We start from the raw sequence: 27,765 nt of genomic DNA on the forward strand, positions 1-27,765 counted from the left end.
TGTTTCCACACTATAGGTTTACAGGTTGAAAACACGTTGTACTGTAAACTGTAGCCCCCAAAATGCTTCATATAGAATTGCCGTCTTGGTTCTTCTCAGCTGTGTTGGCTGTGGCGGTCAGGTCTGACCAGCTGTATCCTGTTTTCCTTTGGTTATGTCCGCTGTGTGGACTCCTGTATAACCCCTTTATCCCGTCTGAGCGGTAGCCCAGTCTGGGAGGAAGAGGACCCATTGAGGACTGTATGTCTGGATGTGTGGAAGTAGCTTTGATCTGTGGAGACGGTGGCATTTTTCGCGAGCCTCTTAATGCCTTTCTGTGCATTCAAGAGTGAACACATTTATAGTCGGGACGATACTGTCCTCTCCAGTCCGCTCCTTATTTATGAGGTCATTACATCCTGTTTTGTCCATAACATCAAACGCACTTCCACCCGTGAATGCAGACAATGGAGGAGAAATAGATTTTGACATCATAGCGCTTTGATTAGACTGCTGCATACCCTGTGTCGTTGTCGTTTCAGCCGGTGGGCCTCCAGTAATTGTGTACATTTACAGTAATTACTTCTGATGAAGCTTAAATGTTCCTTGAGAAACAGTCCAATTGATTCTCTGTAAGCTACAGACACTTAAGTCTCAGCCAAATTAAATTAGCAAAATAAATGCATTTCGGATGTAAGGATACAAGAAATAAGAAGCACATTTTCATCACTTCCAGTTTGATTCATTTCACTGGCATTAAATGAGAAGGGGAACACGTTCCTTATCTAAAAGTATAGAAGGAATGTGATAAAGCTTTTGACCTTTTTGAAGCTCACACAGGTTTGATTCATTCTGTGTTGGATGCTGTTTGAAAGCCGCACTGAGCCTTCTGTTAGGTCACAGACATCAGCTGACTTCAACCTTTATGTCATGGGTTCAAGAAATGCAAACGTCTGTAACAAATGCTTCTTTTGACCTCCGTAAGAGATCACAAGGGAGTCTGCTTGTAGATGGAAACTTCTGTGGAAACTTTTGTCTGGCAGGTGGGCGGGGCAGGTCATATTCATAATGTTGTATTTTTAAATTTGTTTTCACAGTTAATATGACATGTCATGGCACACGAGTCACTCTACAAACCTTTCATTTGTAGAAATCAGGGCTTGGGTTTCACAGGTCATCATCATAGACAAATTTGATTCAAAGACATCTAGCAAAGAAATTAGTTGGGTTAATTCATTTTTAGCATGTATTTTATATACATCTACCATCGATCGACAGAGATTTGACTTCAACGTGACGTCTAATGGCTTCCATCTAACTGTATGGATCTAATTGTAAATCAAGAAATCTGTCTGAATGCCCTTTGCATTTCTTGAACAGTTCAACCAGTCTTCTTCACACTTGGTAGTTGTCTTGCTGAGGTCCAAAGGGGGTGCCGTGTCAAAGTTGGTACAGTTTGGACTCTCGACATGTTCAATATTAAGAAACAAGTGAACAGCGTTCTGTGCAGCGGCGAGGCTTCAGGCCTCAGCTGACCGATGCTACAGGATACAGCAACAGGGTACAAGCCTGTTTCAATGAAAGCCGGTGACTCAAAGCTACGAACTCCTGCTTGACAATTGTTGCCAGGTGGCGGGCGTGACGTGCAACGAATCACAGTTGACCTGGTCCCGACTTTTTTTTGCTCCAATGATGCGGTGCAGTGTGGACCAATCTATGTTTTTGTATCGCCCTGTTCCCTTCCATCTTCTAAAAAATATTACGTTAGCCAGTTCCCAGTGCTATTTAATGTCATAACTACGTCAACGAGCGCTTGAGCAACACTTCGACGGCAACTCGCCGACATGGCAGCTGGCAATGTTGCTCGTAGTAGTCTGAACACGGCATGAGTCGACCATGTCTCTTCTGTTCTCTTCCCTGGAGTCAACGAGTGACGAGCTGTTCTAAACAACGCTGCAAGCAGCGCTCCCGGTGCCCAACGGCCACGCTACGAAACAGCCACTGCGCCGTTACCTCTAAAGTATTGCACTTTACAAAGCTTACAGAACGAACACTGTCAACTCATGTCACAGTCAGTGAAGACATTATCATGTTCAGTAATGGCAAAATGTAAATTTTACTATTTATTTATTTATTTATTTATTAATATAGTTCGGCCCTACAAGCCTGCTGTGCCAAATAATAACCCCAGACTACAGCTTGGAGCATCTCGTCATGACTATCGGGGATGTTATGATCCCTATTGAGGGTGTCACAGTGGTGGTTGTAGTATTGATTTTTTTTTTTTTTATGATCGAGTGAAAAGCTTAAATGCTTTGAGACGTGGCTGTAGGTTTTTCCCCTTTGCTGTTGTCTGTAAAGCTGTGTGTTGTGACACTTTAAGCTTCCCAGTGGTCACATTATCAACATGCACAGCTTTTGTTTGATTGTTATACAGACTACAACACCACTGATGTGGTTGTTAGTTAATTACCTGGTAGCGCAGCAGACTGGATGTCCGCCCATTTCCTCCAGTCAAACTCGATCAGCACAGGAATCGGCATGCTCCGATCCGGCCACATCTTGATGTCATATACAGTATATTGAGCCTGTTGTCAAAAATATGTACTGTACGTGCTTTTTGATTACATTTTGAAAAGGTTGGAATAAGTTACAGCAGGTGGCTCGAAAGAGTGAACATCCAGCTAAAGACAGTGTAGTTGTCTGACCACATCCTGAGGGATCTGTCCTAAACTGCAGGACAGAAGGTGTACAGCGGCTAGAATCCGGAACTTTCATGGCCCACTAGACGGCCATTGTTGTAATGCATATCTCTTATATGATATGGACAAGTCTTCCCTGTTGCATTTTTTGGAATTGTCAGTTTTGAAAATACATTTCATTCTTTGTTTCTATTGTCTTTGTCGCCATCTCATCCCAAGTAAAAAAATCTGGGTATGTGAATTGACAATAAGCCACTGAGGTGACACACGGAAAGAGACATGTTGAAGTACATGACGGTGTGTGTCTGTAAGACACTGAAACTTGTTTTTTGGCCTGAGTCAGCACCAGCCTGATGTCTTGCGCTACCAGTGAGTTGGTCTGTCAGTGAGATTCCTCTCCTCCAGCGTCACGTCCTCCAGTGTGCCTCTCTTCCTTTCCCCCTTGTGTCCTCAGGAAAGGCAGCCGGCTGTTTTCCTTGTGTTTATCGAGCAGGAAGTGGAGTGGACTGGACGGCCGGACTCAGTGTTTAGACACCGAGGTAGCAGAGCCCGGCTTGGGCCCGGAGCCCATTGTTCTCTATCTGGCAACTGCCGGGGTTATTTTTGTTATTGTTGCCTAATTCTGTCTGACATTGTGTCAGTCCCCCAGCAGAGGAAAGTGTGTGTGTGTGTGTGTGTGTGTGTGTGTGTGTGTGTGTGTGTGTGTGTGTGTGTGTGTGTGTGTGTGTGTGTGTGTGTGTGTGTGTGTGTGTGTGTGTGTGTGTGTGTGTTCCTGCTTGCTCACTTCAAAATGTCTATGGTGCATTGCAGCCCAAAGGAGAAAGAGGAAATCGCAGCAGACCCCCTATTTCCACAGAGATTGTTTGCCAGCTTCGATCCCACTGTGATAAAGATTGCTTTGTTTCTGGAAGCCGGCGCTGCAGCGAGCCCCACAGAGGCAAACCATGTTTAATGTGAGCGTTGGCGTGCCAGAGGCTAAATGGTAGCGACCTCCCGACATGACTGTGCACATACAGCTCAGAGGCATACGGCTCAGAGGCACCGCTGATGTGTGCCATCACCAGAAAATAGATCAATTTGCAAACAATGAATTTCAATTGCGTACTTAAAATTCAGAGGGTACTTTCCACGCGCACGTACACAATGTGATATCAAAGCGTCTGTCTGCTCAATAAGAATGCACTGCTTTTCCTCTGAGGGAGTGACTTTACATCAGAATAAAGGAGATTCCACATTGTTTTACGATGTCTGTGTTTCATATAACTAATTTTTTAGAAATGCAGTGGCTGCTGTCGGCTTTTTGATTTCTGTTTGTTTTCGACCTTTGGGGAAGATTGACAACACGCACTTGCGAGGACTCTTTTCTGAATGTTAACTTGTAGTGTCATGTTTTTTGATAGATAGATTTTCTGCTAAAAGTCTTGAGCCAAGATGTGCTATCCAAATCCTTATCTATCTCATCTTCTGATCAATTTAGTAAGTTCATGACAGCCCAAGCTAACTTTATAGTCATGCAACCTGCAATGTCAGGTTTTTTGTTTTGTTGGCACCTTGGGGGCAGCAGAAATGAGTTGTGAGCATAGCATTGGTATAGCGTCAGCTTTAAAATTGATAGGGTGAACTTGTTAGCAAACAGTTGCTTTTTACACTTCCAGTACTTACGGAGCAACACTCACTTTCATTTGGAATAGTGGGGCAAAGGATCATAAAATTCACGGTTCGGATCACGGATCAGAGTCACAGATCGGATCAGCATAAAAAAAGGAGCAAATATAACTTTTAAAGATCCCTGATCACGTTTTTTTTACCGCCGATACTAAATTGCCGATCATTGATGATCCACATTGGCACATACAGATCCCTTTGTTTGATTATAGCAGCTGGTCTACAAGGCTCCACACTATTTGTGCCACCTTCCCAAAAATCATTTCAACCGCTCTGAAGTCAGTGTAAACCATCCAAAATTTAAAATGTTATCCTTTTACTTTGTTATAGTCATCTATACTTTTTTTTTCTTCATAGAAACACACAATTCAAATGATAAGGAAGTAAAAGATTGCATTTTAAATGGATAAAACAAATCGTGTCAGTAGTTGTAATGGTGTATTATAAGCTGCTTAGAGTTAGTGTAAACAGCTCATAATTCATCTCTAATATCTATTTATATTAATGTGAAAACATCTCCTTCAAACAATTGGATTTATTCAAGTTTCTCACCAACACTACAAGATTACATGTGAACACATCATGATAACGTTATAATTTACCTTCGCCCAAAACTCATTTTCACTGAACAGAGCCTGAACGCATCATAATGTAACCGAACGGAGCCTTTTGTATCCCATTATAAAAGATTCTCATGGACGATGAGGTTCACTGGATGCTGATGGTAACATTTCATTTTGTCATATTGTGAGGACAAGTTACACCAAGAGCATAGGGAGGGAAATTAGTCTTCTGTAAACATAATGATCTAGGATCAGTCTTCCCCGTTATGGTTACTCATAACGGTCTTTTTCTTATTCAGTGTGCAGGTGATTTGTAAGTGGAGGAGCGGATATTTTGAATGTTTCATCTTCTTGGTTCTGTTGTCGCATCAGACCAAAATATTCACCACTTTGACACAGCTGATTTGTCTTAATCTGGTTTATGTTTCAGTTGAGGAGGAGCTGCTGATCGAGCGCAGCATTCACACTGGTATGATCAACCCCGGCGACCATTGGCAGACCATCCTGCACGACGGGCCAGTGGCCCGCCTCGTCTATCGCATCCGAGTGCGGTGCGATGAAAACTACTATAGCAACAAGTGCAATAAGCTGTGCGTTCCTCGGGACGACTACTTCGGCCACTATCGCTGCGAGCCTTCGGGGGCCCAGGTGTGCCTGGATGGCTGGATGGGCTCAGACTGCAGGACAGGTGAGCTGCAAATGTCCAGGAATTGTACAAGTTCAACATTTAAGCTTCTCAGGTGTGAGGGTTGGATGCTTTTCCTCTTGGCATTTGATGGTAAACTGAATATTTTGGGGTTTTCACGACTGTTACTTCAAAAAAAGATCACTACATTCTATTTTAGACACAGAATGATGAATTGATTAATGACTATAATCACTAGTTTGTCGCCATACTTCTTTCTATTAACAAAGTTGCAACGTATGCTAGCCTTCTACAGTTTTTGGATGTAACTAACCATTGTAGACTGTTTTGGACATTTTAAAGACTTCAAAATTGACTTCAAATCTGTAAGATTATCTAATTAACATTAACGTTAGTTGCAGCGTAAAGTGCTCAGATTATTTGCTGTATAAAATGATGTTATTAAAATCTTAAATTGAACGTGTCATCTGATGTACAGTACAGACACTCGTTTGAGTCGTATCAATTGAAGTAAATCCAATGTAATTGTCCGAGTACCATTTTGTAAAGCATGCTGGAAATGCAACGTGCGCTGCCTGCTTATGTTGAAACGTGGCAGCGTTGGAGTCGTGCTTGTGGGTGGTGTCAGAGAGAGTGGGGGGCCTCAATAAATCAGCCAACTGACCTTAGAAGACGAAGGGTGAAAAGAGGAGGGGAGAGGAGAGGGGCTGGGTTGTTTTTAAGAGGGGGTCGTGTTGTACATGCAGGCTATAAAGATGTCTCCCCCCCCCCCCAATCCCTGGTCAGGGTGCCATGAATTCTCACGTCTCGTTGCACTTGTTAGAAAGATGGCAAACAAACGAGCTTCCCCTCCTCCCACCGTTTCATATCGTTGCCTCCCTTCTTATCTCCCCCCGCTCTCTGCCCCTTTTCTTATGATATTTTTTTTATGGGAAGAAATGTAATGATACATGTCTCCCAATGGAATTTAATTGTCACCTTTTTAAATTACTTCTCTCCATCTTCTTGCTTTTTCTCAGCGATCTGCAAGCAAGGCTGCAACCTGTTACACGGCGGCTGCTCTGTCCCAGGGGAATGCAAGTAAGATTAGCAGGAAAATCCGTCTCTTTCATGTACAGAAATGACTGCTCGAATCATTTCTTTCCATCAGTATCTTTTTCTTTCTTTCTTTTTTTTACTGCTTTGTGTTAAGATCTATGATACTATGCATGCAGTTAGATTTTTTTGGTTTGTTTGCTTTGGTCTGTTTGTAATAGAGCCATGTTTTCTATATTCAGAATATGACCAAAAGTCAAGCTCAATGTGTGAAAGACAAAAGAATAATGCATTTCAGATGCCAAACCGAGGCACCTTTACTTGTCGTAGCCTGTTGTTGTTTTTTTGTGTCAGCCTTTTTTCTTCCCTCGTGGGCATCTCCACCTCGGTTCAGAAGAAAAGGGCAATGCCGCGCCTGCCTTCTTGTATTTTTAGCCACCTGAAATCCTCTACAGAATACCAAGCATCTCATCCGCTCTCTGCTGCTCCGACTGAAGTAAGAGAGTCGTTGGTGTGTGTGAATTTGACCACTGGTAAACGTGCTGGGAATGGTCATATCCCCTCCCCATCCGCATTGCAGTCCTCCTTGAGGAGCAGGAAAGGAAATTAATATCCCACTGTGTTGTGTACATTTCCCAAAGTGGAAATGACCGTCGGATAAAGTGACGTAGAATGGCCCCGTAGGTCCACGTTTCCAGGATGTGGTACATCCCATCGTCATTTGTAAACCCCCTCCTCCCACCTGCCAGATGGAAAGAGACACTCGACTCCCATTATTAGGAAGCAGGGTTTGGCTCGGAGCCGAGGAATAACGGGGGGGGTGACCAGTTTTTCGGAAACATTCACATTTTTTCGTGTCTGCCTCGTTCAGCATCCTGATTCCAGTTAACATGCAGACCGCAGAGGTGCACAGCTTATTCTTCCCAAAATGTCAAGTCCCAGTCAATAGGAAAAGTGAGATGAATAGAAGAGCAGCAGTAAAGAATCTTCCTGCAGTGGCATGAATTTAATGAAGCCTCGGGTCACAGAAAGCTGGTATTAAATCCCTCGCTGTCTCTTTTCACTGCCTCTATTTCATCACAGTTTTATGGGGTTTGCCGAGGGCTTTTAAGAAACAAAAGCTGGTACGTGCCTGTTGTTGTTACGCTGCTGCATTGGGGCTTTTCATTAGCACACATTAGACTTGTTCTGACATATCTGTCAGAGGCTGGCCGTGTCACTTGGGTAAGCACTGCAACACATTTTTCACCACTCTAAGCGTTTTGCAAACTTTGACACGTCAAAGTGCCAAGATGTTGGAATCCAGCTGAGAGGAAACATCACGCCCACACCTGCAAGGGGTTGATGAATAATCGTGATATCAGTGTGGCCAAGAATTAAACCACAGAATGCCTCTTTTGATAGCTTAAAGGGCAATCAGCGAGTCTCCTTGCCAAAGCTTTTGTTAGTGTGATTGCCACATTGCTGTCACATTGCCCTCTGAAGCTAATCACATACAGTGGAAGAAGCATGCCAAGTATTCCCCGATGCCTGAGAATGGCCGAGAAGGCCTCGTCTCTCGGATAGACAGCGGTGCCGTCTGCAGGAGACTCAAAATAGCAGTCAATTGACAAGACAGCTGGCCCGACGACACCACAGCCTTGGAATAGCCGATCGCTGTCGTGAAGCTGCAGGCGTGTGCACACGTACACTGTATACACACGGTTGTCTCCAGCCACTCGCTCTCGGACCCGCCGTGCCACCCTCGTAGCCCTCAGCCCCAGACTCTAACCCGAAGCATGGGAGCCGCTGGAAGTATTCTTAACCCCTCCTGCCTTGGAATGTCGCCCTCCACGAAGATTAGTTGGCAGGAGGGCCGCGGGATAGGTTGACACACGAGCAGATGCAGTATGAGGTGCGTTTCCACTGTTAGGCAGGTTGTCGAGGAGGCTCTCTTTGTCCCTTTTGCACGTTTAGCAGCTCCTGCAGCAAAGTGGTTTGAGTCATGAATCGATGCCTCTTCCCACAGACTTTATAGTAAATGTTTCTTATAAAACAACTTCAGTGATGGGTTTCTTTTGAGAAACTTGGGGTTTTTTTGGCAGCTTCTCACTGGACTTGAACACAGTCGTTAAGACCTTAAAAAATCGGATGATCCGTTACTACTTCTTTATCTTCCAGTGATCAACTGGTGAAGGGATTGGATGAGTGAAATGATGTATGCGTCTGTGTTTGACAGGTGTAACTACGGCTGGCAGGGCCAGTTCTGTGATGAATGTGTGCTTTACCCCGGATGCGTCCACGGGACCTGCAACATCCAGTGGCAGTGCAACTGCGAGAGGAACTGGGGTGGCCTGCTGTGCGATAAAGGTATGCGATAAAAGTTTTTTTGGTTTTGTTTCGTCGTCTCCCACACAAGATGCTGGCAAAGCGCCCGCTCTCATCCTGCACGCTCTCTAAAGCTACAGTTGCTGCTGAAATGCTGCTCCTGGTGTTCTTGTTGAAAGAAGGGAGTAATAATGACGCTGTTGACGAAATGTTCTTTTTGACATTTTATAGATTAACCAATTAATTGGTTGCAAAAGTGTTCTTCAGGCACTTTTAGGTAGCGTAAGGAGAGAAGTTTTGTCAAAAGCCTTTATCTTGCTGGCATATTGGTTCAAACGGCAACTGGTTTCGACCTCACTTGTTCTTCATCCGGGTGGAAATGGCAAAAGTAGGAAAATACGTAGTAAATAAACAAACAAACAAACAAACAAACAAATACAGAGTAAACAATGATGACGGAAAATGAAAGGATCAAAATGTCAAAGCAAATCATATCACAGAGTATGATGTGTTCCCATCAATAGGTTCAATTTAAAAGATTTTTGGATCTGATGGCAAAATTTGTGCTCTGTCTTTCAGATGTCAGTGAATCAATTAATACAGAAAATAATAATCACAATGATAGATCATGGATATTTTATGTTTTGCAAAAAATCAGTATTTAAAGGTACTTTAACGTACCTTCACATGAGGTCTGAATTCTGTCCTCGTTCTCTCTGACTCGAGAACAGCAGCTGGATAGTTTTACTGCCTGTGGCATCGGAGCAGCAGCAGGGACACTCGATCCCCCCACATCCCTTCGTCACCGAGGGCTCTTCAGGGGATGAGAACGCGTCCTAAGATCCCCAGTGGAGACGGATCCCTGCTCTTTTATTTACCAGCCTGTAGGGTGACCTGGCCTTTAGCCTAAGGATGGTGTGCAGGGATCAAATAGGGTTTCATTGAGTTTCTTAGGTATACGGAAAAAACCATTAGCAATTAAAGAAGAAAAGGGACATCTAGGAGTCTATTCAGTCTATAACTGATTAAAAACTGCAACTTAACCACTTGGCTGTGACCTGTAAAACCTTTATCATAGTGGAGTGCTGCAGAGTGGTTGTGAAAACACAACTGTGCTTCCTGTCAGAGCTGACAGCTGGTGGATCTCGACAAGCTTGCTGGGAAACGAGAGTTATCTCACGGGGTCGATCCAATTAACAAAGTCAGAAGGTCTGAAGCAATGAGGAGGCTAAAACGTTCCTCAGATTAGCACATGAAACAAACATAAATGCCACATTCACGTCATGTTTTGTACATCACTTTGGTTTGCCTCTTTAAACTCTGTCCTCTCATTGCATCCTCTTCTTTTCCAATAATTTAATGCAGCCCAACTGGAGAATGGGCGTCACCAGCTCGATGCTCCCATTTCCTAATAATCACATAAGGGTAGTGTGTTGAAACACAGAGAACATTCATTTGCAGTTTCTTTTTCTGGAAGTTAAATTAGTTAAATTTGCCAGATTCAGCACTTCACTGTACTGCTTGACCAGACGCTGTGGAATTAGCTTTTTGTATATTATAGTAACAAGGCTGATGCATAGATACGTGCTCGAGTCAGGAGGGAGAGATCAGTCTTTATTAATGATGGACTTCAGGCATGATTGATGAATTTATCTTCTCTAATTTGGAAAGTTGGTCTAAATTGGGTGAAATCACCGAAAATGTCTTCCTCTAGATCTGAATTACTGTGGTCGCCACCATCCTTGTGTCAACGGAGGAACCTGCATGAACACTGAACCAGATGAGTACCACTGCGCCTGTCCTCGGGGATACTCTGGCAAGACCTGTCAGATAGGTAAGAGAGAACCTGCACTGCTGTCTATGAAAGGCCTGTCACAATAACTACTGTTGTTGAGCGACATGTTGTCCCAGAATATTAGAGAACGATATTGTCTTCTTAAGACCATTTGATGCCACTAATATAATATAATAGCAAAACAATGCAAGTACACCCTGACAAAGAGCAATGAACTTATATATTCAATATTCAGACTTTGGAATTTGAATTATATAATATAAATAATTGAAAACCACACAATCAAAACAACAAATAAAATGCACTCTTGTGCTCTGCTAACAAAAAATCATGACAAAGGATGCCTTAAGTGATGTACTGGAAATGATTGAAGAAAATTGCTTACCTACAGAAAGCCCAATCTATAATCTGAATCTGTAAGAAAAAAAGAGTAATGTTTTGCTTTTCCCTTCTCCCCATCAGCCGATCACGCCTGCGTTTCCAACCCTTGCGCCAACGGTGGCGCATGCCTCGAGGTTCCCACAGGGTTCGAGTGCCAGTGTCCGCCGGGCTGGGAGGGTCCGACCTGTGCCGACAGTGAGCCCCCTGCACCACTTTCAATCATCTCCACTTCTTCCATGCTCAGACTTACAGTTACATCTTTCACTCTCAGCCACTTCTTTTTCATCCTTTTCTTCCAAACACATCCTAATTTGGAGATTCACTTTTTATTTCTTAACTAGTCTATGCTCTCTTACCCCCAAACCCGTCATCTCTCTCCTTCTTGTCCTCTTTCACCATCATCTTGTTAAAGTCTCACTTAAGTCCAACACAAATGTTGCATGTAGTTAAACAGAAAGTGAGTTGAGGTGTGTTCTTTTTTGCAGATTTGGACGAGTGTGCTTCCAGTCCATGTGCTCAGGGTGGAACCTGTGTGGACCTGGAGGACGGCTTCGAGTGCGTGTGTCCTCCACAGTGGGAGGGAAAGACCTGCCAGATAGGTGAGATATAAAATGTTTTTATTTTACCAGAGGCGGTTAAAAAAAATGGTACTTCCCGTGTTCAAGATTTCAGTTCTTTGGCAAACAACTCTTCCTTTCTCCAGGGAAGACGTGTTTTTGCAGGCATTTCTTTTTTCCGTTTCCTAAAACAAATAAAATGACCTCGGAGACACAGGCGCACTGCTCAGATGTGTTTTTTGGATTTAATTTGGCAACCAGCAACCTGAGGTCCATTGCCAGAGTACAAGCTATCAATATCCTGGATGGGCTGGCAGCTGCCCCGCTTTTTTTTTTTTTTTACTCAATGACTTTATGAGCTACTAGTGTGTCTGTATCCGGCTGTTTGTTTGTCGGTGGCATTCGTTTTTTCATTACGCCTACCGTCCCAACAAGTGGACGTGACCAGCGTGAAGCCAGGAAATGGATTACGACCGGTAAACAAAGTTAGGGTGTGTGTGTGTGTGTGTGTGTGTGTGTGTGTGTGTGTGTGTGTGTGTGTGTGTGTGTGTGTGTTGGGGGGGGGGCTGAAGGTAGGAAAAAGATCCCAAGTGTTCAGTGTCACCTTACCAGCTCGGATCTCAGCTTACATGCAGCCATTGGCCTCCTGTCTTACCTGGCATTTGTGTGCGTGTGTGTTTGTGTGGAGTTTAGGGTTTCAGAGAGGAGACAGGTGTGTGTGTGAGTGAACACAGCAGGACTCCCTGCTGACTGCACCCCCCCTTCTCTTTGAATATTTGAGCAGTGGTGCTTTTCTTTGTTGTAACACTTTTGATATCTTGGTGAGGGTTTGTGAGTGAAACGGTTCTGTTTGCACTAATTTAATCCTCGTCGAACACATGAAAACTGTTAAGTGACAGTCTGAGGAGTTCTGTGATACTTGATGACATCAAAAAAATGACATAGGGTCTCAAAGAAATTCAGTTTCAGTCAAAGATGAAGGCAGTAAATATTGAGTGAGACGGAGCGAGAAGTATGACATGCAACAAAGAACTTGGAAGACGTCCCCATGGGCACAAACTAATTGATAGATTTATTTATAGTAAAAATGTAATATTATTTGCGTCTCTAATAGTTATGCATTAAATCATTCTTTTATTTAATGAACCCTTGAAAATGTGTTCAAGGAGTAGTCCAGCGATTTTTAATACTGCAATGACAAAGTTTGGGGGCAGAGTTTTAGAAAATGAACAAAATTGAAGCAACAAAGGTGTCCTGACTTTCACTCCCAAGTATAAGTCCAGCCCCAAAAACACTGGACCCTACATTTCCCAATATGCAACCAAAAAGCATCTTTTTTACCACATAGGCTTTTTTCCCCCCAAAGTGTCTCCAAGCGCAAGCTGAGATGACTTAACCAAAAAACCAGGTTGGGTTTCTGGTCTCCTTTCTTTCTCTTTGTCCTTTTCTTGGTTGTTGTTTCAATTGATGGACTCGGTCTGCTTCTACTTCCTGCCTTTACAGATGCAAATGAGTGTGCAGGAATGCCCTGTGTGAACGCTAAATCTTGCAAAAATTTGATTGGCGGATATCACTGCGACTGTTTTCGGGGATGGTCTGGACAAAACTGTGACATCAGTCAGTATTTCTTTCCTTTTTTAAAAGTCACTTCTAAATTTCTGCTACTTTCAACCGCCTCCTCTCACTTCCTGGACTCTCAACATAGGTGTAGTTTAGTATCACTTCCTTTCCCCACATGTGGTAACCCGCTCCTCTTTCGTCTTGGCAAACCGAATCATCCTGACTGAACTTGCATGCCCAGTTCCTTGCTGAGGATCCACTGCATGCCCAGTCACAATCTATACAAGGTTTATCTGGCACTCTATTAGCTTCACTTGTTATTTCTTTTCCAAACTTAATCTGTGCACACATTGTAGTGGATAAGGTGATAAATATTCCATGTTCTTCATAATGTTTGATAATAAAACATATTCATTCATGTCTTCTTCTTCCTCTTCAGACGTCAACGGCTGCCATGGTCAGTGCCAGAATGGAGCGACATGCAAGGTATGAAGGTTTCATTTGAATCATCATATTCCACTTTACCCAGCCGTCTTGCACTGAACGCTGCCAATATAGCTTGGAGATGCTCACACAGTCTGTGCGCCAAAGATCCACCGACTTGTTTGTCGTTGCCGTTGGTCTCTTCATTTTTCTTTTGTTTCTTCTTTAGGACGGCCCGAGGGGTCACCACTGCCAGTGTCCTCCAGGTTTTGTGGGCTCTCACTGTGAAATCCAGAGGAATAAGTGTGACAGCGGCCCATGCCAGAACGGCGGCCAGTGCCACGCAGTGTTGGACGGCTTTGTGTGTCAATGCCCACCACAGTTTGCTGGACAGCTGTGTGAGGTGAGTCTCATGTTCCACGAGTCACAATAGATTGGATTATTGTGGATACAGTGACGGTTTATAAGCTGGTGGTAGCTTTTGATTTTTAGTTACGTTGATGCGTTACTTCGGACTGCAGCAGTGACACATTACATGTCTGAGAAGAAACTAAGGCTGTCCCGAATATTAATTTCAGGGCTCCGAAGCGTTGGGAGTAATCGACAGTGAATATTTCGAAGCTTTGCCCGGAGGTTAGGCTCAATCTGCAGCATGCGGAGGAGCGCTTTAACCTTGATTAGTTTGCAGCACAAAATGGTGCATTCAAGCTTTTGGGGTTTTCATCAATGTTTCTGTAGTCTGATTAGGAGACCTTTAAAAAATGAGGTCACGACGTGTCAATATGAAGAGAAAATGGTGTAACATGAAGTTAAGTGCTAAAGCAAAGCGGTCTATGAGTTGAGACGAGACAGACGAGGAGATGATGGTACATTGTGCAACTGCCATAAAGAGTGTCATAATGTTCCTAGCAACCAATGAACTTTATAAATTGCCATGGAAAAACATGCCAATATAATCACACAATGTAAGCCATGATGATTTGGTGAAAAGAAGAGAATTGTAATACTTGCATGATGATGATTTGATTTTTTTGAAATATACACAAAGTGACTCGTAATGCTGTGCAAATACTCAAACTGCAGTAGTCATTAAAGCACAGTTATCTAAGCCAACTGTCCTTTGCCAAAGTACGATCTGCCTAAAAGTTGTGTAATATGTTCCAAGCCTAATGGGCGAAGCCTGGGTTTTATTGCAAACTTCTTCTGTTTTCGCTGCAGCCTTTTTATATTTGAGGTGTGTGTTTGAGGCTAATGTAGGTTAGCAGTGAGGAAACTGACACTTCACTGCATCTCTTGGGTCCTGAATGGAGGACATTGCTGGTCAGGAGCCAATCCTGTTTTAGCATCTCTACTATAAATATGAGCCTCTCTGAATGAGGTGACGCTGGATTTCTGCCTGCATACTACCAAGCCCTGATGCCTGCTATGGCACGGTGTAGATTCCTGCCCTGCAGTGCCACAACTATGCATCATATTTCCCTGATTAGCGTCTCCTCACAAGTCCACAGAAGTTTGTTTGTGAAAAGGTGTTTTCTTTATCATTTCTGATCTGAATGATGTCTTCATAAGGAATAATGAAGACATCATTCAGGTCTGCCGTGCAGACAGCTGGCTGCACAGATTGAAATAAGCATATCTGTAGACGTTTGAGTAAAAAAAACGTTCTAACATCGTCTGGTCTTGACACACATGGACCGGTGGGAATGATTGAAACCTCTTTTCACAGCGTTGGAATATAGGTGCATTTGCAGGAATACAGACGGCTTAAAAGAACTCAAAAAGACAGTAGGACAGGGCCGTAAAGTGGCCCCCGACTTCCTTCGCCCATGGTTAACGTGTCCCCTCCTCTATTCCTGGTCTGCAAAATAGCAGTAGTGCAGCTGTTGTGATGTTCTTCACAGATCTCTCAAAAATGAATTCAGTAAGTTGCTGGTTGCTTGTTCATCCGTTCTCTCCCTTTCAAATTCTGGCTTTCTGGACCTTTTGTGCTGACAGATCCATTGGCCCTTCAGCATTGAAGTCTTGGATTGTTAGTCCCTTAAGTGACACAAACACCAGCATGTCCATCATCTCCACTCTCAGAGTTGACCTCCAATCTGTCTTTGATTCTGCTCAGACAGCTGAATCCCCTCTCGCATACAGATGAAGTAAACTGAGGTGCATATTAAGCTGTTTGCTTTACTTATTTTTTATATGTTGAAAAGTGGTTTCCACTGATGGCAACAAGAGTTCAAGAATTGGTTGCCAATTACTCAAAATGGTTGTCAATCACAACCTGGCGACCCTTACTTTTGAACCTGTCTGCTGCAATGAAACAGTCCAAACAGTTAACTTAATGTGCTGAAGATTTATTGACTCTCTTGCCCTCAGACACGCTCCCCTGACCACACACATGCAAAGTAAAGAAAAAAAATGTATCTGGCTCTGACACTGAAGAGTAAAATAAACTGTGCGTGACCGCAGACTTCACCCACCCTGTCGCCCTCCTCCAACTCCCTTGTTCAGCACCTTAAATGGCAAAAGGGTTCAACCCAAAGTTTATGCACAGTAGGCTTCTGTTTACAGAAACTGGCCGATTTTCACTCCAACCTCTGTATTGCTCCATGTAGAAATGTCAAAATATGTCACCGTGGCCTGTGTCACGGTGGTATGACAGATGATTTATCTTTATTATATTCACTGTGGCTCTGCATGATGTTGGACCAGTGTCAATATTTGGCCTCATAATGGGCTATCTTTCTCGTGCCTGCTCAGTGTCTCACTCTTTCTTTCTCTTCTGCCAGGCTCATGTCTCAGAATAATCTTGCAAGATTAAGCACGGCACAGATGTAAAACCAAAAGCATTGGATTCCCTTGATGAGCTTAGGGAAACTTTCTGAGGCTTACTTTGCTCGTCCACTTACATTCGATTTGTTCTGAACGGCAGCGGTGGCTTGAGCCAAGCTAAGCCGCTCACCTGCACAGACTTAAGATCAGCTTTCTCTGTCGCTCATTCACTTGCATCTTCACTTGTTTTAATAATCATCAGAAAGCCATCTTTGTGAGCTGATGGTGTTTGGTAAATTTAGTTATTATGGCAGCAGCCTGTCGCCTCCCACAACTACTGTCCAAATGTCCTTAGGCAAGGCACTGTACCTCTGTGACCCGGACACGTGTATCATGATATTTAAATAAAAGACGATAGATTATCGTACTGAAATATTGGCCAGCCCTGCTTTTTAACACAACATTGACATGTTATCACCTCATAAACTTGCTGTGGTGAAAATATTGTTTCAGCTTTATTTTGGTCTCCACCAACTCCTGAAGGAAATATCTGGCTCTTTAGTAGTTAGAAATACTCCACTACGTTCACCAGTTAGTTGCTGACTTTGTCTGTGTGCCGTTTGGTGCTGGGCAGGAAGTGTACAGTCAGTTTTCAGAGCTGATGCTCTGAGCGGTGAGACTGAATCAGAACAATAAAGTTGAGGTCCATAAAACCAAAATAACCACCGTCATTCCGAATGATGAAGAAACGGAGAGTTAAAAATCTTAATTTAAGCAGCTTTAAGTGTGATTTAGAAGTTGTATTTCTTCAATTTGACTTGTATATAGTGACTGTATTGTAAATGCACATTTGTCTCCTTTATGTTTCCTCAGATCTATGGCTGGACCCCCTCAGACGCTTGTGATCCAAACCCTTGTGAGAATGAGGCCAAGTGCCACAGCATGGACCAGGACTTCTACTGCGCCTGTCCCGAAGGCTTCGAGGGGAAGACGTGTGAACGGCTGAAGGAGAACTGCCAAACCGCTCCGTGTCAAGGTGACTGAAGTCGTCTGCAATGATGAAACGGTTTTTAACTATTATGTGAAAGACAAGTAATGAATTTGACGTTTTTTGTAATTCTTTGTCTTGCAGTGATTGACAGCTGCACTATTGCCATAGCAACCAACGACTCCGCTGGAGTGCGGCACATCTCGTCCAACGTTTGTGGTCCACGAGGACGCTGCATCAGCCAGCCAGCGGGCAACTTCACCTGCATGTGTGATCCGGGTTTCAGTGGCATCTACTGTCATGAAAGTACGTAGAGATTTTTACCTATTTATTAAAGATCATACAGACTTTTAAGTCTTTTAAAAAGTGAAAAAAGTTGGTAATTTGCCTTCAAAAAATGCTTTTATAAATTAATTTAATAATACTGCACAAATTTCTATCATTTTATTCCACAAAACACGAATATCCTGTAATTTCCTCAAAACAGTTATACCAGCCTGATATTACTTTTTCATTTTTTTTATTCCCCTCCCCATTTAGCGTTTAATTATAGATGGTTTATAACACATTTTGATGTTATTGTAAGAAGATGTAAAGTTATATTAATGTCAGTAACATTTTACATATATACAGTATAACATAGTTTTTGTCATATCTAATAAGTGAAAAAATAAACAGTGATTGTTAACCCTTAATAAACTTCTAACATTTTTTTATTTTTGTTCACACATAATAGTGCGTTATAGGCTTTTATAAACATTTCTGAAGTGAAAGTGTTACTGAAAATATAGATCTTCTGAGAGTAGTCCTGCTGAAAATGTTAACCCCCCCCCTCCCCTCACTTTTTCAGATATTAACGACTGCATCAACAACCTCTGTGGAAACGGAGGGACCTGCATCGATGGAGTGAACTCCTTTCAGTGCTTCTGTCCTGATGGCTGGGAGGGTCGACTGTGCGACCTCAGTGAGTCCCTCTGCAACATAATTTAAATTTAAAAAAAACATGCCTGCCTGTGGTCGAGCTTCAGCCTACTCCGTTTCAGATTTATTTGCTCTAAATAACAGACAGTTTGGTAAAGATCTAACCACTCTTCGTTCTTCCTCCAGATGTCAATGAGTGCAGACACAACCCGTGTAAGAATGGCGGCCGCTGTGTCGACCTGGTGAACGACTTCTACTGCGAGTGTGCAGACAACTGGAAGGGCAAGACCTGCCATTCCCGTGAGTTATGTCGACTCTCAATTAACGTGTGTGTTTATGTTCATAGCTTGCTGCGGCCCCCGACTTCAACATGGCTGACACGTCTTTGTGTGTTACGAGTGTGTTGTAGCATAAGAAGTATCCTTTCTCACTGATGCTATGAATAGTCGTACGGCGATGGTGTGTGTGTGTGTGTGACCTCAGTGTTTCTCTGTGATCCTGGCCAGGCGAGAGTCAGTGTGATGCAACCACCTGCAGTAACGGAGGCACCTGCTACGACCACGGGGATGCCTTCCGCTGTGCCTGCCCACCTGGTTGGGGAGGAAACACATGCAACACAGGTGAGGCCTCGGGATGGCGTCTCAAATATGTTCAGAGACAATCAGCTGTGTTTCAGATGTCTGGAACCAGACTAATTTAGCCTGTTAGATTCTGAAACTGCATTGACAGCCAGAATAATACGAAAGGTATATTTAAGGTTACTATATAGTCAAAGTTTGGCTATTAAATCAATTCAGATTAAGGGCTTACCACTGTCCCATATATAAATAAATGGATGTCAAATTGAGGGTCATAAGTTGCCGACATTGACTGTACTAGGTCTGCACGATTACGGCCAAAATGATAATCACGATTATCTTTGATCAATAACATCACGATTATTCTTTGTTTTGTTTTTTTTGTAAATATTTATATTGCACTTTCACATATAAATAATTTTGTGCTACATTCCTGCTAATTAATAAATCTGCATCACAACAGCACTCAAAAATATGGTTCTGAAGTCAGTGCATTTTTTTCGTTTTGCAAAATGAGCAATGTACAGTGTATTACTCTTCTGCTCTAGACTGCAGGCGCAACATTCAGGAAATATGATCAGTTTTAGTTTCAGGTTTTATTGCCGAAACACTGTAATATGTGATTTATTGTCCAAGTATGCTGTTCATACCATTTTCTGTTTGTAAGATCTGTGATCTCTGACTAATGCTTTCTCTCTTCCCACAGCCAGGAACAGCACATGTGCCTCCAGTCCTTGTTCCAACGGTGGAACCTGTGTGGGAGGAGGAGACACCTTCACCTGCATCTGCAAAGAGGGCTGGGAAGGCCCCACCTGTGGCCAAAGTTAGTCTCTCTATGAAGCTTTGCATATACCTGACATAAAAGTCACCCTGCTCTTAGCTATCATGTACTTGTTATTCACGTGCCTAGTGTTTTTGATGTGATGTAACATTTCTTTGTTTCTTAGCATGTTCATTATCTTGGTTTACAATATTTTATGAAGTGATGTTTCAAAGTCTCTTTCTGCCAGTGTAGCCCAGCATACCTGCAATATTTAAGAGCTTTAAATGTCACAGTAACTCAAGTAAAATAAGCAAATGGGTGATTTATTCAAGACTGCACATTGTGACAGTGGTATTTAATGAACCACTGATGGGGGAGTGCTTCTCTGTAATGCAACAATGAGTATATAAGTTATAAACCAGCTCACATGGGATGTGATATTTACATTAACTTAACAGTGTCTGAGCTTGTAATACAAGAGGAGTTTGTGCTATCGCAAGATAACTTGGATATATTAACATGTCCTAGGTGTTTTAGCAAAACATGTAGGCAGCTAACATTAAATAGTGTCACAAGTAGAACTTGTAGCTAAATATTCAATATTTTCATCTTCAATAAAATCAGTACATTTTATTAATGCAATGGCAATTTACACGCACATGGCCCTCTAACAACTTAACGCTAAAAGTCTCCTTTTTTGTCATTCTTTTCTACAGATATAAACGACTGCAACCCTCATCCATGGTATGTACAGTTTCCTGCCTCACTCCTCACTCCTGTGGCGTAGCCAAACTTTTCCCCTCCCGTTTTACTCCCGTCTCCCTCATCTCCACACTTCACACAGACCTTGCAGGCTGGAGGGGTGAAGGGCCGCTAAAAGCAGTGGAAGTTGTCCTTAAATCAAGCCTCAAAGGAGCATCTCTCAGAGGAGGGGGTTTGGATATTGAATAGGACAGGGAGAGATGGAGAGAGGTTTTCTGAAGGTGGGGGGGGGCCAAGAGTCCCACCTAGCCCATGGTGAATGCAGGTGGGGGGTTGAGTGGCGGGGGGGAGGGCGTTCATGTCCATTCTTCTCATGCGACCTGGGGGGGAGACGGGCTTTGAGGAGGAATGGAAGGAGAGGGCATGATGAGAGGAGAGAGGAGGGGAGGGGAGGGACTGGACACGCCAATTAGCATCTGAAAGGTGGAGGCTTGTATTGATGAGTTGAATTGAGCCTTGTGCCCCCCCCCCCTCTCTCTCCACCACCACATACACACACCCACACACAAAAACGATCTGCTTTGTTGCAGCTGGAAAGGATGTGGCTCTTATACTGCCTCATCTAATCGTTTATTTCTTTCCTCTCTCAGTTACAATGGCGGCATCTGTGTGGATGGAGTCAACTGGTTTCGGTGCGAGTGCGCTCCCGGATTCGCTGGACCAGACTGCCGAATCAGTGAGTAATGATATGAGGTTACTTTACCTGCTTTTAGATGCAGAGCAAATGTGCAAAACCCCCAACCAAAACATTTTTAAATCAAAATCCTGAACCTCATTCATCATTCATAAGACCCTAACATAGCCATGGCAACATGGTATGATTAAGAGGATGGATAGGTGGAGCAAGGAGAGACCGAAAGGAAAAGGGGGTGACAAGGAGGTGATGGACACATTGACACCTAAATGTAAGACCGGTACGCCGCCCTCTCCCTTTTTCTTGGTCCTCTAACGCCTCAGAGGTCAGAGGTCGTCCCTCCTCCATACTCACACAGTCACACAAACACACACGGAAGACAAATTACTCAGTGACCCTGAAATTCTTCTTTTCTGCTCTTTTGTTTCGGCCGGATAGCGTTCACCTTTTCTGTCAGGCTTGAATTTGAGAATTCTCATCCAGACTGTGTTCATGTGGAATCTGGATGACAATGGCCCGGACTCTCTGTGATATTGGTGGGAAGGACCAATTGATATGTGTCGTTCAAAGAACTGCTCAAATTAGAGACGGGTCGGTGGTCAAACCTGTGCACAATTTACTCATTTATGAGTATAAAAGTGGTAATTTAAAGCTTACATTGCTGGGTTTTATCCAATAATTGGCTTTGTGATTTATTTTGCTTATTATTTTTGATTTTGACTGGCTGCTATTTCCCCGAAGGGACCACAAGATGAGTCTGAGGGGTCATGAGATGATTGACAGAATTGGTAATACGAGGAAAATACAATACCGCCACACAACATTTTTGTTTATTTTCTGGCCAAAATGGCAAAATTGTGCAGCAAAATCAGTTAATTCCATTGACATTGCAGTGATTAGTGCACTCACTGGCAGTGGTGAAGCACATATTTCATCTTGAGTTCAACTTGCGTGACATTAGCACAGTTGCCCAATACCAAGCTTTCTTGACGGTGTTAACCTTTAGCCAAGTTTGAGAGTCACTTTTAAACGTCTCTTTCTGAATATATAATATAATATACTGCTCCACAAAAGAGGAAAGGTTTGCAGACATTCCTGAGGCTAAGGTTGATCATTTTTGTAGTTCATTATCCTGTTAGTGTCCAAGCTAATGAGCTAACTGTAAGTTGGCAAGCTACTAGAAGTAAATGGCTCGAGACAGAAAATATTCCAGTTCCAGTTACTAACGAGTCCTACAAGTAGTTCCTATGTCACCAAACTTATATTTCACAAAGACATAATGTAGCTGTGTTGTGACCAGGCCTTTACTATAAAGGCTCATTAGCTAAACATGTTGGGATCCAGGGCCTACATCCAACTTCAATTTGATGCATCTCTTATCTTCACAGACATAAACGAGTGCCAGTCTTCACCTTGTGCCTACGGTGCCACCTGTGTGGACGAGATCAACGGTTTCCGCTGCATCTGTCCGCTTGGTAGAACAGGAGCCCGATGCCAAGAATGTAAGTACAGCTTTATTCTCTGCTCTTCTAAGTCATCCTCACTCATTGATTCCATTATGTAGTCAGAAGTTTGACAACTTTGATTCATCCATTGATTTAGCCACTCATGACTGCAGCCCTCTTGCTAGAGACGTACAACAAGTCTCTGTCTGTATGTAGTTATAGGTGTTGGGAGGACTTGCCACTATGCTGGGCTGCAGTTTCCCCATGGCAGCCACTGGGAGGAAGAGTGCAACAGCTGCCATTGCATCAATGGCAAAGTGGACTGTACAAAGGTAACATGGCCCTTCTTAAAAAAAAGAAACAGTGCCTGCTTAACTCTGGTACTCCTCACTTACAAACAAATTCAAACAGCAAGGAGAAAGAGTTTGAACCCATGCACAAACTGTCTGAATGGTTTCTTAGTTGTTAGTAAAGTAACTTATGTTCATTTGCTTTGTTGTGCTTAATTTATAGCATTTCCCTACATGTGAAAACTGAGCTAAATAATTCAGAAAATACATTATTGTGTGTCATTTTAAGTAAACATCAGAATAATTTACTGTGATGTAAAGGAGATCAGAGCTGAAATAATAACTCAATTAATTCATCAATGACAAAGTAATAATCCATCAATCATTTGAGTAATTTCTAAAGCAAAAATACACAACGTGGCAAAGATGGTTTAGCTTCTATTCTGTGTCTTATATTATTTTGAACTATTTATTTTGGCTCTTTGACTGTTGGAATATTTTCAGACATTTTTACAGGCAAAATGATCAATTAATTAATTGAAAAAATTAATTAAATTAAACGGTTAATACAAGTTATGTCCGGCTCTAAATCAGATGATAGCTAACATTTACTGCTTGCCATAATAAGGAAACATGCAGGGTAACACCATTATAAATGTTTTTATGGGTTTACATGTTGGTGAATTTTTTTGACTTTGTGAAACCAGGTGCTGTGTGGTCGCCGTCCCTGTCTGCTCCAGTCTCCAGACCAGGACCAGAACCAGCAGTCCTGCCCAGCTGGACGAGAGTGTCTGGAGCACAGCTACCTGACGTGCTTCTCCCCCCCTTGCCAACAGTGGGGGGTTTGTTCCATGGCTGGACCCTCACTTCCACAAGCAACCACCAAGTGCCAGCCAAACACCGGACATTTGGACAACAGCTGTGGCCGCGTGACACTTGTCTTCAACAGAGACAAAGTACCACCAGTGAGTCATCTCTTCATATAAATCTTTGCTGTTGAAGTCGTGAACACATTTTCAGGCTGTGTTTTTTTTTGTATTGTTCCTGATCAGTCTGTGTGTGTGTGTGTGTGTGTGTGTGTGTGTGTGTGTGTGTGTGCCTGTTCAGGGAACAACAGTGGAGAACATCTGCTATGAGCTGAGGTATCTTCCTGACACCCGAAGCGTGGCAAAAGACCACGCCCTACTGCTTTTGTGTGACCTCTCTCATTCCAATCAGGATGCTGTAGAAGTGGCGATAGTAAGTGAATGATCTGCGTTGTCTTGTTCTTGGCTGAGCACACACACTATATTCTTACGTTGTACAGTGTTAATAAACCCCCATTTAGGCTGAGAAGCAGTGTTGCACAGTTTGAGTTGGTTGGGTCCCAAAGAGCCAAACAACTAGTGCTACTCTTTGGCAATTTGTATAAAACAGTTAACCCTAAAATAAAAACACAACGTTTTGCATTCATATTCCCGCAATGTCCTGCTTCCTGTTTCCACTCTGCTTGAACTCTGTCAATATTTTTTTTTTCCCAAAAATGTATATTGTATATGTATAAATATGTATGTTTTTTTATATATCTATATATATATATATATATATATACATATATATATATATATATATATATATATATATATATATATGTTGTAAAACAACTTGATACTTGTTCCCAGCTGTTATGTCTCATTTTCTCTGTTCTTTGGTTTGGTTCTCAGTCTTTCCAGCCGGAGGATCTACCAGACCACAGTCTGATCCAGGAGGCAGCCAGCGCTATAGTTGGCACCTTGTCCAAGCGGCACAACAGTACCGTGATGCTGGCAGTCATTGAGGTCAAAGTGGAAACACAGGTCATGCCCCCCTCAGTAGGTGAGTAATCATCAACAAGGGTGTCCCACAAGGGTTTGTTCTGGTCCTCGTTCAGTTCCTCAGTAGCATCCTCACTACTTCTACTGATTTCTACTCCTTATCCTCCTTTTCTCCCTTGAACATCTTTATGTCATCAGATTACCAGGTGCCTCTACTATGTGTGGTGTTCTGCTTGCTCTGCCTGTTCTGCATTATCGTATGTGTTTGGTGGACGCGCAAACGGAGAAAAGAGCGCGAGAGGAACTCACGACCAGCTGCCGATGACAACGTGAACAACCAGTGGCAGCCACTTAGGCTCGTCGTGGGACGTCAGCAGCAGCAGCAGCTGAAAGAAAGCAACAGGGACGCCGAGCAGGAGCGCAAAAAGCTCATGGGCCCCTATCGGACGTGTGATGAGGGGGAGGAGGAGGAGACGGAAGGCGAGCTTGAGCTCGAGGAGGAGTGTGGTGGAGCAGAGGCGGGAAAGCAGCCAGTTTATAAGTACTCCAAGACTGCAGTGCAGTCCAGTGGGGAAGTGATCTGTACCATGCACAGTTCCAGTTCACCCCTCAAAGCGCCCCACCGGACCCCAGGCTACAGCCCCAAAGACAACCGCTGGAAAAATGTCAGTGCCGTCTTGACCGGTCAGAAAGACCTCAGAGACCCTTGTGTATAAGACGTTTAAACAAAGGACTCGCAATGTGGAAGCGAGAGAAGCTGCAAGGCAGCAGCTATTCTTCTTTTTGGACTACTTTTGGGAAGAAAAAAAGGCTTTGTGTTTTAATAAGCCATTCTTTGCTTTGTTTTCATGTTTTTGTCACTGTCCCCTGAAGTACTTTTTTGATTCAGGAGGCTAGAGCACAGTGAACATCCTTTTTTGCTTCTGTGTTTACTTATTTTTCTTTAGTTATGTACAGAAGGGGCTGAAATGTAACAGTTGTTCAAGAGGCTAAAGAAGCTCTCTGCAATTTTTGTTTATGGAATTGTACCATTTTTGAAACGATGAATCATCGAAAAGGAGGAAAAAAAACCAACCTGTATAAAGAATTTTTTTGTTTGTTTACAGATGTTTATGATTTTGTTAAATTGTCAGCGGGCTCCTGTTCAATGTGGGGTGGGGGGAGGGGGGGGGGGGGGGTTTGAGGGACATGGACTGCTGTTACAGCAACAGAGGAAGCCCTCCCTTTGCTCTGTCTCTTTCCAGCTTTGCCCACCAATCCACCTGTGGCCGTCATGCGCCAGCCTTACCAAAACACTTGGCCTGGAGGGGAGAGGGGACAGAAACCCCAGTGCCTACTATGTGGCCTTCCATTTTCTTCACCTGTCTCTCAGTTGTCTTGGCTGAAAGCTCTGTTTGAGGATTTTTTGCAGTATTTGAGTTGGTAGCAAGTGCCTTTCTAAGGGCCGTGTCGAGGCTCCAAGTCGCGCTGCCCAGTTTGACCTCCTTGTTCTCAAATCTCAAAGGGAAGTGTACATCTAGAGGGTTCAATTTCACAGCAACGCCATTCAAGGTATTTGATCAAAACAGAAATGAATACTCTGTACATATGTGTAAATACTAAAGGAGTCGCTGTGTATATTTGAAATAAGTAACTTAAAGACAAGTCACACATTTTTATTATTATTATTATTATTGTTATTATTATGAATAATATTATTATTATTATTTTTTTTTACAACGCCATTCCTTTTATTTATGCCAGTCGAAATGGGCACGTTTTATAACACTTCATATCCAGAGTCCCACAGTTAAGAACCTTTACAATGAGGTACCACCTGTGAAGGAATTTCTGAAGGGTTTATAAATGGTTAGTCATGAGGACACGTTTCTTTTTTTTGTGACAAGCTGTCACATCGAGAGTTGTGGCTATGTCTTTAGTGCTTTTTAGTTACGGCAAATCAGTGAAGCTTTATACCCTTACCATGAAATAACTGGCCAACGGATTTCCACTTCCATTAACAATTTTAATGATGAAACACTTTTTCCTGGCTGTATATGGTCCAACATAATTAGATCTGGTCTCAGTCTTCTATCAGCCTGGCAAAATGAACCTATTGATCTTAGTCAACAGTAGATTGACAGCAGAAATTATGGCTTGGATAGTTTTTGGATACAAAGAAATCCAAATTATTTTGCACAGAATGTTCTCTATTGAAGAAAACCTGTATTAATATTTGGAAAGATGTATCAATGATTCATCTGTGTTCTTAGAATTTCACAGTCTCATTGCAAAACAGATTTTAACATGGTCATATTTAAAGGGTAAGTCAAAAATGTATCTGATAAGATAAACGGCTGCCGCGCTGCTCTTTAGCGTCGGAAACGTCGAAGCGAGTCGCCGTTATGGCCACTCCTCAATCAGTGATGTCACAGTAGGCCTGTTGAAACAGCCATTGTGACAACACTAAAGGGGGTGTGCCCAGAAATGCAACTTGCTCCTAATTTTCTGCCAGTTGGAAGCAGAGCAGCCGTCTACTTCTACATTATTTGATCCGGTCTTTATCACTAGTCATTTTTAAATAACTCTTTGTCTCTGATTTTGGTTTGGTTGTTTAATCAGGATTTGGTTAATAACAAAATTCAGAAGTAGCTTTTGACAGTGTTTCAAAGCTACCAACATTATAGCCTTAAAAAGTTCTCAAGCCATTTCTAAACCCGTCACAAATCCTTTTGTTTCAGGTGCCTTAATGTAATAAGTAATGCATTATTTGTGTATCAACGGTCATCTTTTTATGTTGTTGGTTTGTTTTCACTATTAAGGAAAGTAACTCTTTAAAACATTGTGTGGTGTATAGTGGCGTGTTTTATTCGCCTGAGTAAAGTGCTCTCCTTGTCTCGCTTTGCTGTCATGGAGATTGCTGGAATAAAACACTTTAAGGAGGATTAAAAAAACAAACAAATCAGTCCACCATGACTCTTTTAAGTGTCATGAATGTGGATGTCAGTAGGTCAAATGTTGACGTCATTCATTAGCTTCATGTTTGGTTTAAAGGCTTTAATGAAGGGAACAATATTTGCAGATGTCTTTGCTACCATGCAGGTGTTTTTTTTTCTGTTTTTTTTTTTTTTTAAGATACCAACTCAGTTCAAAATGACCGACTTTTTCATATCATGTCATTGTCTCAAACCGGCATCGTATTTTCTGTAAATGGGACACAGCAAAATAAAGAA

At 42.7% G+C, this 27,765-nt stretch overlaps 1 protein-coding gene across 2 annotated transcripts in view; it reads left to right on the plus strand.

Annotated features, from left to right (window-relative positions):
• jag2b (jagged canonical Notch ligand 2b) overlaps positions 1-25,694 on the plus strand; it is a 43,015-nt gene extending 17,321 nt beyond the window's left edge. The window contains exons 4-26 of one of the 2 annotated variants that reach the window (XM_068708440.1): positions 5,340-5,597; positions 6,575-6,635; positions 8,809-8,939; positions 10,612-10,731; positions 11,155-11,268; positions 11,559-11,672; positions 13,134-13,247; positions 13,630-13,676; positions 13,843-14,016; positions 17,253-17,415; positions 17,512-17,673; positions 18,218-18,331; positions 18,475-18,588; positions 18,795-18,908; positions 19,573-19,689; positions 20,346-20,373; positions 20,982-21,067; positions 22,414-22,527; positions 22,687-22,802; positions 23,468-23,725; positions 23,868-23,999; positions 24,464-24,614; positions 24,752-25,694. In XM_068708440.1, coding sequence (XP_068564541.1) covers positions 5,340-5,597; positions 6,575-6,635; positions 8,809-8,939; positions 10,612-10,731; positions 11,155-11,268; positions 11,559-11,672; positions 13,134-13,247; positions 13,630-13,676; positions 13,843-14,016; positions 17,253-17,415; positions 17,512-17,673; positions 18,218-18,331; positions 18,475-18,588; positions 18,795-18,908; positions 19,573-19,689; positions 20,346-20,373; positions 20,982-21,067; positions 22,414-22,527; positions 22,687-22,802; positions 23,468-23,725; positions 23,868-23,999; positions 24,464-24,614; positions 24,752-25,269 — 3,320 coding nt within the window. In that variant the 3' untranslated portion in view covers positions 25,270-25,694. The remainder of the gene's footprint in view (positions 1-5,339; positions 5,598-6,574; positions 6,636-8,808; positions 8,940-10,611; positions 10,732-11,154; positions 11,269-11,558; positions 11,673-13,133; positions 13,248-13,629; positions 13,677-13,842; positions 14,017-17,252; positions 17,416-17,511; positions 17,674-18,217; positions 18,332-18,474; positions 18,589-18,794; positions 18,909-19,572; positions 19,690-20,345; positions 20,374-20,981; positions 21,068-22,413; positions 22,528-22,686; positions 22,803-23,467; positions 23,726-23,867; positions 24,000-24,463; positions 24,615-24,751) is intronic. The other variant, XM_068708441.1, reaches the window with a different exon arrangement.
• The last annotated feature ends 2,071 nt before the right edge of the window (positions 25,695-27,765 follow it).

Source organism: Cebidichthys violaceus, unplaced genomic scaffold (assembly GCF_023349555.1).
Source record: "Cebidichthys violaceus isolate CVI_PGR_0920_01 unplaced genomic scaffold, fCebVio1.0.p SCAF_14, whole genome shotgun sequence".
In the NCBI taxonomy this organism is placed as follows: domain Eukaryota; kingdom Metazoa; phylum Chordata; class Actinopteri; order Perciformes; family Stichaeidae; genus Cebidichthys; species Cebidichthys violaceus.